Source organism: Ursus arctos, unplaced genomic scaffold (assembly GCF_023065955.2).
Source record: "Ursus arctos isolate Adak ecotype North America unplaced genomic scaffold, UrsArc2.0 scaffold_24, whole genome shotgun sequence".
Lineage (NCBI taxonomy): Eukaryota > Metazoa > Chordata > Mammalia > Carnivora > Ursidae > Ursus > Ursus arctos.
The window spans coordinates 1,666,436-1,681,447 of NW_026622919.1; the positions used below are offsets into that span (position 1 = coordinate 1,666,436).

The following is a 15,012-nucleotide window of genomic DNA, read 5'->3' on the forward strand; positions in this document are numbered from 1 at the left end:
TCTAATCCCATTTCCTTAAAATTGGAAAACTTCCTGGCTGGGTCAGAGACAGGCACTGTGAGAGGGAGCTGACCCCTCCCCCCACCGCTGGCTCTGAGAGTGGAGCAAGGGGACCTGAGGTGGTCTCCAGAACCTGGGGATGGCCCTCAGTTTACAGCTGGCAAGAAAAGGGGTCTTGGTCCTACTGGCCCAAGGAGGTGAATCTGCCGGCTACTGCAGGAGCAGGAATGGATTCTCCCCTCTGGCTTCCAGAAAGGAGGCAGTCTGCCCACACCTTGACTTCAGTCGGGAGATCCTTATTGGACTTCTGACCTACAGAACTGTAAGATAAGGGATTTCCGTTGGGTCAACTGCTAAGTTCAGAGTGATTTGTTACAACAGCAATGAAAAGCTAAGGCAGCGAGGAGCCACTGGACAAACCCAAACTGAGGGACACAGGATGAGTTATTAAGCACATAGAATTCCTCAAACTTCGTAAGAATGAATATAAGCGGCTATTTAGAAAAGTGGGTAAAAATGAGCAGGCATTCCACAAAAGAAATGAGAATGGATGATAAAATGTAAGTAGGTGATTAACTTCATTTGTAATTAAGGAGGACAAAGTAAAACCACAGTGAGATTTCATTTGACTCACCAGATCGGCCACACTGATGATCCCAAACGAAGGGGACAATTTAGAGCAGGGGACCACAGTGTATAGCCCTCAGGCCGAAATGGGCTAGCCAATGCTTTTGTGAATAAAGTTTTATTGGAACACACGCACTCCTCTGAGTGTACTGGCTACAGCTGCTTTCGAGCTACAACAGCAGAACTGAATATTTGTGACCGAGACCATATGGGTTGCACAGCAGAAAATATTTGCTATCTGACTCTTTAGGGAAAAAAAAAGGATTTATTTATTTATTTGAGAGACAGAGCAAGAGAGCGAGTGAGCACACAAAGGGAGAGGAGAGGGAGAAACAGACTCCCCGCTGAGCAGGGAGCCCAACGTGGGGCTCGAGCCCAGGACCCTGGGCCGAAGGCAGACGCTTCACCGACTGAGCCACCCAGGCGTCCCGCTATCTGACTCTTTACTGAAAAAAATTCTCCAGCCTGTGATGTAAACTAGCAAGGACTCCTGTAAGTACTTTGAACCGCCGTTTGGCCGTATCTGGGAACACCAACGGTATGCGTACTCTTGAATCTACAATTCCACTTCTAGCATCTACTCTAGAGAAGCTCTGATGGAGGAAAGAGACAAGTACCATCATGTTCACTGCATCGCTGTTTATAGTGGCAAATAACAGAACAGCTCCGGTGCCCTCAGCGGAGCACAGATACACGTATTCCGGGCTATTTGAACAACAGGATTCCAGAGTGCAGCGAGAATGACTGACCCCGAGAAGCAACACGATGGTGAATCTTGCCAACAGCTGAGTGAAAAAGGAAGTTGCAAAAGAATACATATGTATAGATCCATTAGTATAAAAATAAATGCAAAAATGCTCTACCCCAACACGCTACGGACTTAGTTAGGCTATACCTTTGGTCTCATGCAGCACAGTCCAAAGTAACAATGGCTTAAACGGGGTGGTTTGTCTCTCCCTCGCGGAGCAGTATGGAGGAGGCAGTCAGGGGCTGGGCGGCGGCTCTGCTCCGTGATGGTGTCCAGGGATCCGGGCTCCTTCTAGCTTGCTGTGCACTCCCACCGCGGTCCGCATGGCCCTCATTGCGAGCAGTAGGGTGAAGCAGCTCTAGCTGCAAAGGAGGCTGGGAAGGGCGTTCTTTATCCTAGGCAGCTGTACGTGCTGGCAAAACTCAGGAGACAGAATAAATTAATACTAAAAGACAAATTGTAATGTTCCCCATAACTGTCTGGGGACATATCCACACGTGGTAAAGCTCTAAAGAAAAGTAATGGAGTGATAACGTCAGGGTAGTGATAATCCCAGGACAGCTGTGAAGAGGACAGGAAGGTGGACGTGTGGAGGGACCAAAGGGTGTATCTAAGTTTCTGTTAATATTCTTAGAGCAGAATGGTGGAGTCATGTGTATTCATTATTCCCTGTTAAAACATACCTTCAAGCTTCATATCCTATCATAAAAATTAAAAAGGTTACAGAATGTATGTATGATTTATATAAAGATGAATGAATGGCATGTACTATTTTGGCTTTGAATTAAGCACTTTTTAAAAAAAGATTTTATTTATTTATTTTATTTACAGAGCAGGGGGGAGGGGCAGAGGGAGAGGGAGAAAGAGTCTCAAGCAGACCCCCCGCGGAGTGTGGAGACCGGCCCGGGGGCTGATCCCAGGACCTTGAGGTCAGGACCTGAGCCTAAAACCAAGAGTCAGCGGCTTAACGGACTGCACCACCCAGGCGCCCCTGAATTAAGTACTCTTTACCTGGTATTCCCTCTTCTTCCCCTCGTGCCTGGGGGTGCAACAGAGCCTTCCCTACCTAGTGGCTGCCCTAAGCTGTTCTAAGACATAAGGTCCTCCATGTGTCCACAAACGTGGTCGCCTCCCGGCAGCCTTAAATTCTTCCTGTGCCGGTCCACCCTGCTTGGAATTACCTGCTCCATCCTGAGAAGGCCCTTCCTTCCCAGCCCTCCTGTGGCTGTGCGTCCATTCAGCAGACACACAGTAGTATCTGCCAGGTGTCAGGAATTCACAGATGTATCAGAGCCTTTCTCTGCTCTCTCCTCTCCCCAAACCCTTCCTCTTCCTCCTCCATTCCCATTTGTTCCTAGAGGCCCAGCCTAGAAGCCACCTCCTTCTTGAAGCCCTTCTAGATTTCTCTGGCTGGTCTCTACCCCTCCTGTCCTCTCACAGCATTTCCTTCGCTCCTTTAATGTTGGAATGTTAGATTCTCTCTTCGCACTGCTCCGCGTGCAGTTCTAAAGGGCGCGGATCCAGGGAGCAGATCCCCACGCTCTCCCCTACGAGCTGTGTGCCCTTAGCGGAGTCACCAAGTCTCTCTGTGCCTGTGCGTGTCACCCGTAAAACGTGGGTGCTAACCCCTCCAAACAGGTTAAGTGTGCAGCTCCAACAGTTAAGCAAGCCCTAGTCCCCGCGCCCAGGGTACGGAGCACACGCCCGCACATCCGTCCCAGAGTGTAATCGCTGAAAGTGAACCCTTCAAACCCGCTCTCCTCCGACAGGCGCTGCCCTTTCTCTCCTGACCTCCACTGACCTTGTCCTCCAGCCCCAGCAAGGCGAGGCTCAAGAGACCAGATCCGTGGAAAAACCAGCCTTCTCAAGCTCCAGACAGGTGCTGGACCCCGTAGCCCGGCAGGCCCCGCCCTCAGCCCCGCCCCGCCGCAGGCCCCGCCCCGGGAAGCCCGCACCCGCTTCCCATTGGTTTGAGATCCGCAGAGGCCCGCCCCGCCGGGCCAAGCCGCATCCTTACCCTCGCCAGCCCCGCAAGACCCCGGCCTGCCCTTCCAGGCCCGCCTCTCATTGGTGCGTGCCCGCGGAGCCCCGCCCCCGCGCCGTCACTTCCGGTCAGAGAAGCCTGCGGAAGGCGGAAGTGTGCGCTTAGAGGCGGTCGTGGAGACCGGCTGAGGTGGCCCTGGCAGGTCCCTGGCTGCTCTTCCGCGTCTGGAAGCGGGGACGTGGAGGCGGCCAGCGACAGCGAGTGGGGGACGATGCCATGAGGCCGCCGCAGGGCCTGGCGGGGTCTGGAGGTTGACCGTGCCTGCCGCCTTCCCGCGAGGCCGCCTCCTCCAGGCAGTCGCCCGTCCCTCTCAGGGTCTCACATCCTCCGTCCCAGCGCCTCGGCCCGGGGCTCCTGGGCCCTCGACCTCGCGCTATGACCGCGGCCGCCGCCTCCAACTGGGGGCTGATCACGAACATAGTGAACAGCATAGTAGGGGTCAGTGTGCTCACCATGCCCTTCTGCTTCAAACAGGTGAGTCCAGCGGCACAGGGGTCGCCCCTGGCCGGCCTGGGAGGCACCAGGGCTGGGCGGAGGCGGCTGGGCGGGGTCTGCGGCCGGGATCCGACAGGGTTCTGCCCGTAAGAAGCCCGCGGTGTGGGAGCCGGTGGCACCTGTCGGCTTTGGCCTGCCGGTTCGCACAGTTAATGATTTCAGACCGCGGTTCGGAAGTGGAAAGTGACCGCAGGGTTCCGTGTTATTTCTCCTTATTATTGTCGGTTTTTTTTTTTTTTTTTGAGGTTTTAAGTAATCTTTAGGCCCAACGTGGGGCTCGAACTCACGACCCCGACCGCAGGGGTCGGCTCCACCGGACTGAGCCGGCCAGGCACACCCTCTTTGTACTAATTTTTTAAAACTGACCCGACTGCACTTACTTTTGGAGCGCACAGGTCCAGCCCTGCTGGCCTTGGGACTAGGTTGGGGTGTTGGTTTCAAGGTGATCCCAGAATTTGCCGGATTGTGGGTTTTACCATATGTAAATGTTACCTTAGCTGAAAAAAATCTGAAATGTATTTTAAAAATGGGTGTCATGCAAACATCAAAGGCCACATGGAAAAAAGCCACCGTCTGTGCAGTGTGGACCCATTTGGCTTCTGTTTAATCCACAAATAAATGGGTATTTGGTGCTTTACTAAAGGGAGGTTGGTGAGATTATCAAATTGGGCAACTTCTTTCCTAAAAATGAACTCCTGGGCCTCATGTGTGCCAGAGATGGAGTTGCTGCTCCCCCTGCGCGCTGGGAAGGGCTGGCGGCTTGTGGAGGAAGAGGGGTGTGGTGCCACAGGAGGGGCAGGGGGCCGGGCAGGTGGCTGCAGGGCGCAAGGACCAGTCTTAGGCGATGAAACCAAATAGGGAATAAAATGCGCATTTTGAAACTGAAAGTGGGCACCCAAAGTATAATTTTAGATTAACAAACACTTTGCGTTTTCATACTTAGCATCTTTAGGATAAAAATAGCACACAAAATTTTTTTTTAATCTAGAGATTACTGATCCCCCACCTTGAGCCTACCAGCCTGAATTGCTTCTAAGTTCCCACGTGAGTTATTCATGACTGTGCTGGCAAACGTGTGGGCAGGAGGACAGGGACTCTGGCTGCTCTAGAGCTCCGGGGGCAGCATCTGTGACTTAGCGCTGTGAATCCCAGCGTGCATGGCCACTTGCGGGCATTTCTGGAAGGACTGCGTGTCCCAGGGTGCACTGCGTCTTGCCTGGCCTGAACTGCCTTCTGGGGCATGTGTGTGGTTGGGCCTCTGTAGGTCCAAGGCTGCCATCCTCCACGTGGGTCTGTAAAGTGCCCTGGCAGCAGGGCTCTGGTGGGACTCCTGGGAAGTACGCTTTTGGACCTGGGTGATTCAGCTGTGCACAGACACAAGTCCCAGACTGCCACGTGCCGGACACAAGTCCCCTGCCAGGCTAACATGCCCAGGAAGAGCTCATGCTTCGTGGTGGAGGCCCTCGTGCAAGTGCAGGACCACAAGGGGTCCCCCTGTCCCGAGGGCCTGGCAGAGCGGGCAGCCTCTCCTCTGGATGCAGCATCTGCTCCCTGGGGAGCCCTCAGCTGGAGCACCACTGGAGGCCAGGGGGCAGTTTGGGGATGTGTATTGTTCGTGTCAGACAGCCATGCCCTTTAAAAAAATTTTGGGTTTTGGGTTTTTCTGTTTGTTTGGTTTTAGTAACTTGGGTACTTTTCAAAAACATTAACATTTCACTGAAGTATAAGGTGCGTACAGAGACGTGTGCTCTTGGGTGTATTCTTGGCGAATTTTTGAAAAGTGAACAAACACATGGAACTAGCTCCCAAATAAAGGACCAGAGCACAGCCAGCACCCCTCGTCCCTCCTGCCGGGCCCGGCGTCCTGGCTCTAGCACCGCAGATGAGTGGTGCGTGTGTCGTAGCCCTGCGCCAGTAGACGCACAGTCTCGCGCGCCTTCTCGTGTCTACCGAGTGTCCCCTCTGTGGCCGTGCTGTGCGTTATTCCGCTGCCTTCGCTCGGCACTCGTGGCGCTTCCTGCCTGGAGCTCTGTGAACACCTGCGCACGGCTCTGACGCGAAGTGTGCGTTTCTCTGGGGTGTTTCTTGGAGCAGAGTAGCTGGATTGTGGGCTACGTGTATGCTCAGCTCCCGTAGAGGCTGGTAGGACACTTGTGTCTTCACCTTTTATTTTTCATTTTTTTTCCTGCAAATACACTTAGATTGCCCAGAGATAGAGGGAGCAAGAAGGATACAACATCTAAGGGAGTCACCCAGGAATTCTTACAAAAGTCCAGGCTGGCTGCAGCCCCCAGGACCCGAGGCACCATTGATGTTAGAAATGAACACAAAATTTTATAGAAGTCTGCTGATTGCAGCATTCAAGTCCTTGTACAAAAGGCGAGCTCTCTCTGCAGGCTCCTGACTTGTGACAGGGACCCAGGCACTCACCTGGCACGGGGGACCTGGAAGCCAGAGAAGAAAGACAGCTGGCCAAAAACACAAAGTCAAGGGAGTTCTCTACTGGCCTGCCCCACAGGGCACCAACCTTGGGTTTTTCCCTGCTCTCACCGCAATCTCAAAACCCGGTCCCAAGACCCTGTGCTTATTTTTAAAAATGCTCTAGCCCTTTAGACTCTCCCCGAGACTTCCTAGTCCCTGCCCCAAAGCTGTTTCTTCAGCTTTTAGATCATGAATGAACCTGCTATAAACACTGGCAGACAACTGTCTGCTTGAACACATGTCCGTTTCTTCCGGGTAAATAACGAGGAGTGCAATTGCTGGGTCAGGTGGTGTCTTTTTAACTCGTAAGAAAGGTGTAAATGTCATTTTTAATCTCTTCCCGCCAGAATGCGTTCACCACTCATAGCTGTTGATCCAAGTGGCTAGAAGGTGGAATAGTGGGGTGCACAGAGAGCTTGTTGGCGGTGCCTAGCTGTTCGTTAAGGCTTGGAGGGGCCACAAAGCAAGCGGCGTCCCTGGCACTCTTTCAGGGTCACAAAGCATGTGGCCACCACATGCAGCGAATTGGTCCCTTTCAGTGCTGGGAGTTGTCACCCGTAGGCAGGGAAGCGAGGCGGAGCTGGCGCCTGGCATCTGCAAGAGTCAGGGGCGGCGGAGAGGGCGCTCAGGGGCCACGCGTATGAGGCAGCAGTACCGGGTCATTTTATTTTGTCTCTTTTTTTCTTCCAACCCTCCAGTGTGGCATCGTCCTGGGGGCCCTGCTGTTGGTTTTCTGCTCTTGGATGACACACCAGTCCTGCATGTTCTTGGTGAAAGCCGCCAGCCTGAGCAAACGGAGAACCTACGCAGGCCTGGGTGAGGACGTTGGCACTCGGGGTGGCAGCTGGGCGTCCGCAAGCCCCTTTTCGGGGAGTGCAGTGTGAGATCTGGGCTCTGGGGCCTTGTTCCTTTATTTATTTACTTTCCTTCCACTTTATGCTTAAAGGGTTCCTTGAACAGCAGGTTTTCTTCCTATTTTAAGATGTAATGCTGTTTTTACAAACCGTTGCTGGGCACACGTGCTTCACGGAGGAGGTGACACTTGTTCTCCTATTTCCTGTTTATGCAAATACCCGTGGAGAGCCTCCCCTTCCAAATTCAGGCAGGACCAGCAGTCCTCAGCCCCCTGTGCACTTGCTCACTGTCTGCTCTCCGGAGCACCCAGAGCCTGCCTTTGGAGCTGCCTGCGGGGGGCCGTGACGCTTCCCCACTTGGAATGGTGTGGAGGAGACGGCCGTCTGGCCTGGGTTGGCGGCCGGGATCCAGTCCCCTGTTTCTCTAGCCCTGCTGTTTCCTGATGCTCTTGGTTGTAATTTCATTTCCTGTAGGTCTTTCTTCCTTTGAATTCGGCCAAGGGCGAGGAGGCTGCGCTTTCTGCTTCCTTTTGGTTTGGACTGTTTCCTGGGGTACTTGGCCCTGAGGGCAGGGCCCTGACATCCCCGCCGCCCTTAGGCTGCTGTGCTCTGCATTCCGTGCTGGCAAGATATGGTATGCAGGCTCTCAGGAGCTGGGGAGAATCCCTGGGCTCTGGCTGAAAGCCCTGCCACCCCCCACCCCAGCCAATGTGTGGCCGGGGCGCTGGGTCCGCTCACACTCTCACGGCGGAGAGGAGGCGGCGGGAGGAAGTGGTGTGCAGATTCCAAGGGGCCAAACAAAATAAAAACATCTGCGAGGTCCACGCGTGGGCTTTTGGCAGCGCCACCTCTGGTTCCCTTCCAGCTCGCCTGCTTTGCATTGGCACCAAGACCCTAGCATCTGTTCTGACCTCAAAGCTGAAGGAGTGCCTCCTTTTCTCCTTCCCGATGAGGATGGTGCTGTCAGGCTCTCCCTGTTGCTGGAGTCACTTGAGGAAATGACAGTTACAGGTAAACGGGCCACGCTGAGCTGACCTCATGCAGTTCGGGGTGAAGTGTGCTCCAGGTGCCCCTTCCTCCGCCTGCAGGGCTGTGGTCTCCGGGGTGATCTTTTTCTCCCCTCTGAGGGTCGACATATGGCAGGGTTCCCCTACCATGTGTCCCACAAAGTGCTCGGCCGTGCCCTGACAGAGGACAGGTGACCCTAGACTGCGGAGGTTGGTGGCTTTTGACAGCAGTCTGTCTGATTGTTCTTAGAAAGTCCCTGAGAAGGCAAACCGGTTTGGCTGGGTGTGAGAGACTGCAAGGAGAGCAGACGTGGTCACCCTCGTTGGGCTGCCTGAGGCTCCTGCCTTTAGCTGCTCGTGGTGACCGTAGCCCATCTGCTGGAAGCACAAAAGATCCCAAACCACCAGTGGTCTTCAGTTGTGCCCTCAGTCCCAAACGAGGTGGCTCAGTTGTGTGAGCCCCCACAGACCCCGTGGCCCGGTCTGCAGCGTCGGCTGCCCTGGGTCCAGCCTCGGTCCCGGGACCATCTCTCAGAAACAGAGACCTGACCACTTGGAAAGGGGTCCCAGACGGGAAGAGATGAGATTCTCCCTCCGACCCTGTGGGTCGGGGGCCCTCCCGCACCTGGACAGACTTACTGAAAGGGTCTTTCTCCTCATCCTCTGCCTTCTCCTGGGCGAGAAACCCCAGGAGAGCTTGTGCCATGTCTGGAGAGGGTAGCCTGAGAGGAGGCCCCCCCTGCATCCCGGTGCCCTGGGATCCGGGACCGACAGCCTTGGTTGGCAGAGCCTCCGGCCCCAGCACGCATCGTCTGCTGGATCCGTGGGCATCGGGCAGCGTTGGGGGCAGGGGTGTGGCCAAGATGGCCTTCGGCCACACGTGGAGACGGAGCAGGGGCGGGAGCGGCAGACGCGGCTCACACGAACTGGCTCCAGGGCAGAGGTGGGGTGTGTGGGGGGTGGTTTCACGGAGGATGTCTGCCACGCCCAGACGTGAGGGGGCTTTGCCGCGGTTCTTCGGTGACCCCAGTGCCGCCCCCTCTGCTGCGGCCGGCGCGCGGGCGCTGCGGAGGGTCAGCTCTCCCAGGCGGGAACCAGGGCGCTGCTGCAGTGTCCGTTGGCGGGACCGCTGTGTTTTGTGGTGTTCTGGTGGCTGCTCCTGGGCCGCATTGTGAAATCATCCACTTCCTACCCGCCACTCCCTCGCCCTGTGTATCCTGCTTCGCGTAGACTTCTTTTATTTTTTTATTTTTTATTTTTTTTAAAGATTTTATTTTATTTATTTATTCGACAGAGATAGAGACAGCCAGCGAGAGAGGGAACACAAGCAGGGGGAGTGGGAGAGGAAGAAGCAGGCTCCCAGCACAGGAGCCTGATGTGGGGCTCGATCCCAGAACGCCAGGATCACGCCCTGAGCCGAAGGCAGACGCTTAACCGCTGTGCCACCCAGGCGCCCCCGCGTAGACTTCTTTTAAAAGGTTTTATTTATTTATTCGAGAGAGAGATTGAGGTAGTGAGAGAGAGAGAGAGATAGCAAGAGAGAGCATAAGCAGGGGGAGGGGTAGAGGGAGAAGCAGACTCCCCGCTGAGCAGGGCACCCAATGTGGGGCTCAATCCCGGGTCTCTGGGATCATGACCTGAGCTGAAGGCAGATGCTTCACTGACTGAGCCCCCCAGGGGCCCTCGTGTCGACACTGCTAAACCTCATTTCAGAAGATAGGCACATCAGCCAGTCAGCCTCCCCCAGTGGTCTCAGTCCCCTGAGGCCACCGCAAGGCCCGGACCCCACCGTGCTGAGTGTGGCCTCTGAGCTCTCAGTTGTGAGCACTAGATGCTTCTGGCACTGTGTCTGTGGTCCTGGTGCCCTGGTCAGCCTGCTGCCCACTCCTGGGCCTGGGGTGGGGCCTGCAGATGGCCTGTCCAGCCAGTTTTCTCCCTGCCGGTCTTCGGATGTCTGACCCACCTGCGTGGATATGTGGCTTGGGCATGAGAGCTGTAAAGCCAAGCTTTCTGGTGCCCGGGGGTCTCTACACTCTCATTTATCCAACAAATGTTCTATTGTCCTCTGTGCATGTGGCACTGGGGAATGACATGCAGTCCGAGGCCTGGCTCTGGGGACGGCTGGGTTGAGGTCACCCTCCTATTTTGTTTTTGTTTTGTTTTTTTTTTTAAAGGTTTTATTTATTTATTTGACAGAGATAGAGACAGCCAGAGAGAGAGGGAACACAAGCAGGGGGAGTGGGAGAGGAAGAAGCAGGCTCATAGCAGAGGAGCCTGATGTGGGGCTCGATCCCATAACGCCGGAATCACGCCCTGAGCCGAAGGCAGACGCTTAACCGCTGTGCCACCCAGGCGCCCCAACACCCTCCTATTTTGAACAGCACGGTTTGGTGTGCGTACCTCCTTCTCTGCCGTGCTGACACTGGCCATCGGTCAGGGGGAGGCTTTGGATAGTTGCTGGAGAGAGCAGGAGTGGGGCCAGGGTCCTGCACTGAACCAGGTAGTCTAAGAGTCAGCCCTGTGTCCACAGCAGCCTTCGAGCCACAAGCCAGGCAGTGGCCCCCAGGAGGGGAAGCTGCTGTCTGGCCTCCCAGGGAAAGACTGGGAGAGCCCTCCTGACGCCAGTCCTCGCTTTGCACAAGAGCACTGGTTAGACTGGTATGAGGCCACACCTACTCCTAGTCCCCGTGCAGCCTGGCCTGCTGGCTGCAGAGTGCCTGTCACAGGGAGAGGCGTGCTTGCTCAGAACCCCTTTTACAGACACCTGCCGGCCTGCTGGGGCAGGTCCATCACTGTGGTTCCTCCCCCGAGAGACAGTCCCGGGCCCCCTCTGCCCTTCCAGTGCCGTGCCAGGGGGGAGGCTAAGGGCAGGGGGCTGCTGGGCATTTCTGTTTAAGACTCAGGATCTCCACTTGAAGTGGGGGGTGGGGGAGCTCAGGTAAAGAAAGGGGTGAGTGGGGAGGCCAGAAACTGGGACAGCCCCCTAGATGTTCTGGGTGTCTGGGTGAAGAGTGCCGCCTCCCGCCTTGGTCCCCTGACTTGCTGAATACCTTCCATTACCTCCGCGTCCAGGATGCTCGTGTGTTCTGGAATTTTTTCTGGCAGCTGCTCCAAGCATTTGGAAGGCACCGTAGCTATTCAGCTTCTCGTAGAGAAGGGACGGCCGGGAGCGGGGCTGCCTCTGTGGGGCACTGGGTTATGTGTCCTGTCTAGAGGCGTGCTGCCCAGCGGCTGTCCTTGGGGGCCTTGGAGCGCCTCCCTTGGGTGACAGCAGGCCTTGGGCTGCTGGCTGCTGTCTGGAGTCCTTAGTTTGTGAAGGTCTCAGCTGGGCCTTGAGTCTGTGGCAAGGAGTCAGACAAACTGGGGAGGCCGGCATGACCCTCAAGGCAGGGCCTGTGCTGCTCACCAGCCTTCTGCCCATTCGTGGCCTCTGTCCCTTGTGTCATGTGCCAAGCTCCCCTGCATTTGGCAACACTGTACCTCTTCCTAAGTCATTGAGAAGTGATGAGTGTTGTTTGGACTCATTCACACCAACTGGCTGCATGTTTCCTTCTCTCCGGGTCTCCTCGGAGCAGGAAGCTGGGCTGTGTTGTCACGCGCACCCCTTTCTGGTCGCTCCTGGGAGATGGGAACTTCCCTAGAGGGTGGAGGGATGCAGGGTTCCCGGGGGCCACAGTGAAGTCCTGGGAGGGGCCCTGCCGAGCCAGCTCTTACTCTCATCTGCTCAGAGCAGTTCTGCTGTCAGGAAGGAAGGACAGGCAGCTCCTCTCCGCTGTAGGAAACGCTGCTCACAAGCCCGGCTCCTCGGTTGTCTACCTCCAGGGGGGCAGTCCTAAGACCTCTTGTCCCCTCGCCCCCCAAAGTGCCCCACTAGAAAGGATTCTCCAAGTTTTCCTCTGGAATCACAGAGGGTGAACCTAAAGCCCTTAGCCAAGGCCCTTTGGTGCGGGTGGCGGAAATGTGGAACCCGGCCGCACTGTCCCCGCCCTCGCCTGGCCCGGGTGCACGCACAGCATCGGTCTCGGGCGCACCTCCTCCGTGGGGACAGTGGGGAGACTGCCACTTCACGGGCACAGTTCTCTTTCGTGTTTTTAATAAAAAAAATCAATTGCCTGTGTCTTTCTCTCCTTTTTGTTCTTTTTTCTATGGTTTCCATTTGTTGATGGTAGACCTGAAAAAACCATGGGTCCAGAATCTTAGTGTTCTCTTCGCACCCTTGAAATGCAGGACCAGCAGGTTTTTGTCAGATTGCCCTTCCCAGCTTCCCTCGGTGGTGTCTTTACTGGTGTGCTTTTCATGCTGTGGATTGACTGCCAGTTCTCTCTCTTTGCACTAGCGCTGCACGCCTACGGAAAGGCTGGGAAGATGCTGGTGGAGACCAGGTACGTGGTGGCTGCTCGCTGGCCTCACCCCCTCTGTCCTTCTTCACCCGCCCCGAGGAGAAGCCCGAGGGCCGTTTCACACTGAGCCACACGTCTCGGATGCGGACTGCTTTACAAGGTGGTACTTTTCTCCAGCGTCACTTATGAAACAGTTGAAAGTTCAGTTTGTTGTTACCCTTAAAATGATTTGTGTCAAGGGCGAAAGTCCCATTTAAGTCTGACTAAGAAAGATGTGAAAATGGGGAACTCGGGGGAACTCAGCACTGCTCCCGAAACCAATGCACCCTAAGCCCCACGCACGGTCGCCTTGAGGCAGCACGAACCTGGAAGTGTCCTCTCTTTGTCCCTTCGGAGTCAAGTGTCATGAGGTGAAAACGTTGCTGGGAAATTGCACTTCAGGCTTGTCAGTCAGGAAGTCGCGAGCGCAGAGGAGCAGCCCTGTGAAGGCAGTCGAATATCTTGTAATGGTGTAGCAGCCCGCCGCATTTCGGGAGCCCCGGGAGGAGCTCACACGGCCTCCTGCGTAGAGAAAAGCTTCGTTATTCGGTGTTCGTTCCGCGCGAACGAGCGAACCGTGCCGGGCACAGCCCAGGCTTGCAGGCTGGCGGTCGCCACACACCGCATCTCAGCGGGCCGCCGTCGGGTGGTCCCAGGCCAGCCGCGTGGGCGGGGACGGGTCTCGGCGAGGGGGCGCGGCGGCAGACTCCTGCCAGGGTGGGGCCTTTTCAGCCGACCTCGTTCTCCGCAGCATGATCGGGCTGATGCTGGGGACCTGCATGGCCTTCTACGTCGTGATCGGCGACTTGGGGTCCAACTTCTTCGCTCGGCTCTTTGGGTTTCAGGTGAGAACACACTCAGGGGCCCGGGGCATTGGCATGCTGGCGGTGGCTCCCGTCGCGGCTGCCTGTGACGCCCCCGCGGGCTGCCTCTCAGCCCCGTGGGGACCGGGGGGGGCAGGGTGAGGCTGGCAGCGGAGGTCGGTTAGAAGAAGCGTCCGCGTGCTCTGGGGTTCGTCCCAGGCCTGTGGGTTGGAAACTCGGGGGGTCCACTGGGGTGATGCTGGACAGCGTGCTCGGCTCCCCCCAGGTGACAGGCACGTTCCGCGTGTTCCTGCTCTTCGCCGTGTCTCTGTGCATCGTGCTGCCGCTCAGCCTGCAGAGGAACATGATGGCGTCCATCCAGTCCTTCAGCGCCATGGCCCTCGTGTTCTACGGCGTGTTCATGTTCGTGGTGAGCGCCGCGCGCTGCCTGGGGCCGACGGAGGGTGCTGGCAAGCCCGGGGACGTTAGCGTCGTCCTCCTCGTCTACGGAAGGATGTTGCCTGTCAGGAGTCGTGACGCCAGCGCCTCGTCACCGGGGCGGCTGGTTTTCTAGACGAACGTTCGCAGCGGGCCCGTTCTGGGTGGGGGGCGGTGTGCAGCGTGTGCTCAGATGGCTCGTTTCCTGCCGCGCGCCTGGAGGCCTCGGGGTGGGAGCCTCTGGGGCCTGAGTGCGGGCCTGCCCATTCATAGTGGGGGTCAGACATGCTCGCTCCTGAGCGAACGCACTGGAAATCTTTGCTCTAGGTTTTCCTTAGAGAACGGAGCACCGGGTGGCCGTTCCCAGCATCTCCCGGTTTTGAAGGCCACCCAGGGACTGTTGTGCTACTCTCCAGACAGGCCTGTCCTCTGGGGGTTTGTCTTTTAAAATGTGTGTGTGGGGGGGTGCCTGGCTGGCTCAGTCGGTGAAGCGTCAACTCTTGATCTCAGGGTCGCGAGTTCGAGCCCCACGTTGGGTGTAGAGCCTACTTAAAAAAAAAAAAAAGGGACGCCTGGGTGGCTCAGTCGGTGAAGCATCTGCCTTCGGCTCAGGTCATGATCCCTGGGTCCTGGGATCGAGTCCCACATCAGGCTCCTTGCTCCGTGGGGAACCTGCTTCTCCCTCTGATGCTCCCCCTGCTTGTCCTCGCTCTCTCTCTCTGACAAATAAATAAATAAAATCTTTAAAAGAAAAAAAAAGAAGAGGAAAGTGTCCGGATGGGCCTGGGAAGGGCCTGCCCGGTTTGTAGGGACTGCCCCATCCCTGTGGCAACTGAGGTGGGCATGGCGGGCAGGCCTCACTGTGCCCCGTCTGCTGTATGCGTTCAGAGCACGGGCAGCTGCCTCGAGTGCGAGGAAGGCCCTGCAGCAGGAGCTCCTGCTGGCTGTGTGCGTCCAGCTCATGGCACAGCAAACTGGGGGTGTGGGACCCCCGACCCCCAGCCGGCAGCACCAGGTCTGGCTACAGGGGAGCATGCGGCCGAGCTGCATGTCTTTCGGTGGCGCGGCCCCGGCAGCGTCAGTACCCCACCTGTCCCAGCCCGGGGGTCCCGAGTCCTGCCTCATGGGCTGGTCCA

The 15,012-nt window shown here is 56.5% G+C and overlaps 1 protein-coding gene and 1 long non-coding RNA gene across 4 annotated transcripts in view; one reads left to right on the plus strand and one right to left on the minus strand.

The window, feature by feature from the left end:
* Positions 1-872: 872 nt before the first annotated feature.
* On the minus strand, positions 873-3,266 carry LOC113244522 (uncharacterized). Its single transcript, XR_003312413.4, has 3 exons — positions 3,177-3,266; positions 1,523-1,787; positions 873-1,412 (listed from the first exon to the last, which is right to left on the minus strand). It is a non-coding gene; the product is annotated as an uncharacterized LOC113244522 (long non-coding RNA).
* Positions 3,267-3,485: 219 nt separating this feature from the next.
* The window catches only part of SLC38A10 (solute carrier family 38 member 10), a 41,977-nt gene continuing 30,450 nt past the window's right edge, over positions 3,486-15,012 (plus strand). Inside the window, exons 1-5 of one of the 3 annotated variants that reach the window (XM_026483909.4) lie at positions 3,486-3,893; positions 7,094-7,211; positions 12,593-12,638; positions 13,387-13,480; positions 13,725-13,868. In XM_026483909.4, coding sequence (XP_026339694.1) covers positions 3,795-3,893; positions 7,094-7,211; positions 12,593-12,638; positions 13,387-13,480; positions 13,725-13,868 — 501 coding nt within the window. In that variant the 5' untranslated portion in view covers positions 3,486-3,794. Of the gene's footprint in view, positions 3,894-7,093; positions 7,212-7,244; positions 8,261-12,592; positions 12,639-13,386; positions 13,481-13,724; positions 13,869-15,012 lie in introns of those variants that run through there. The other 2 variants (XM_026483911.4, XM_044378693.3) reach the window with 2 other exon arrangements.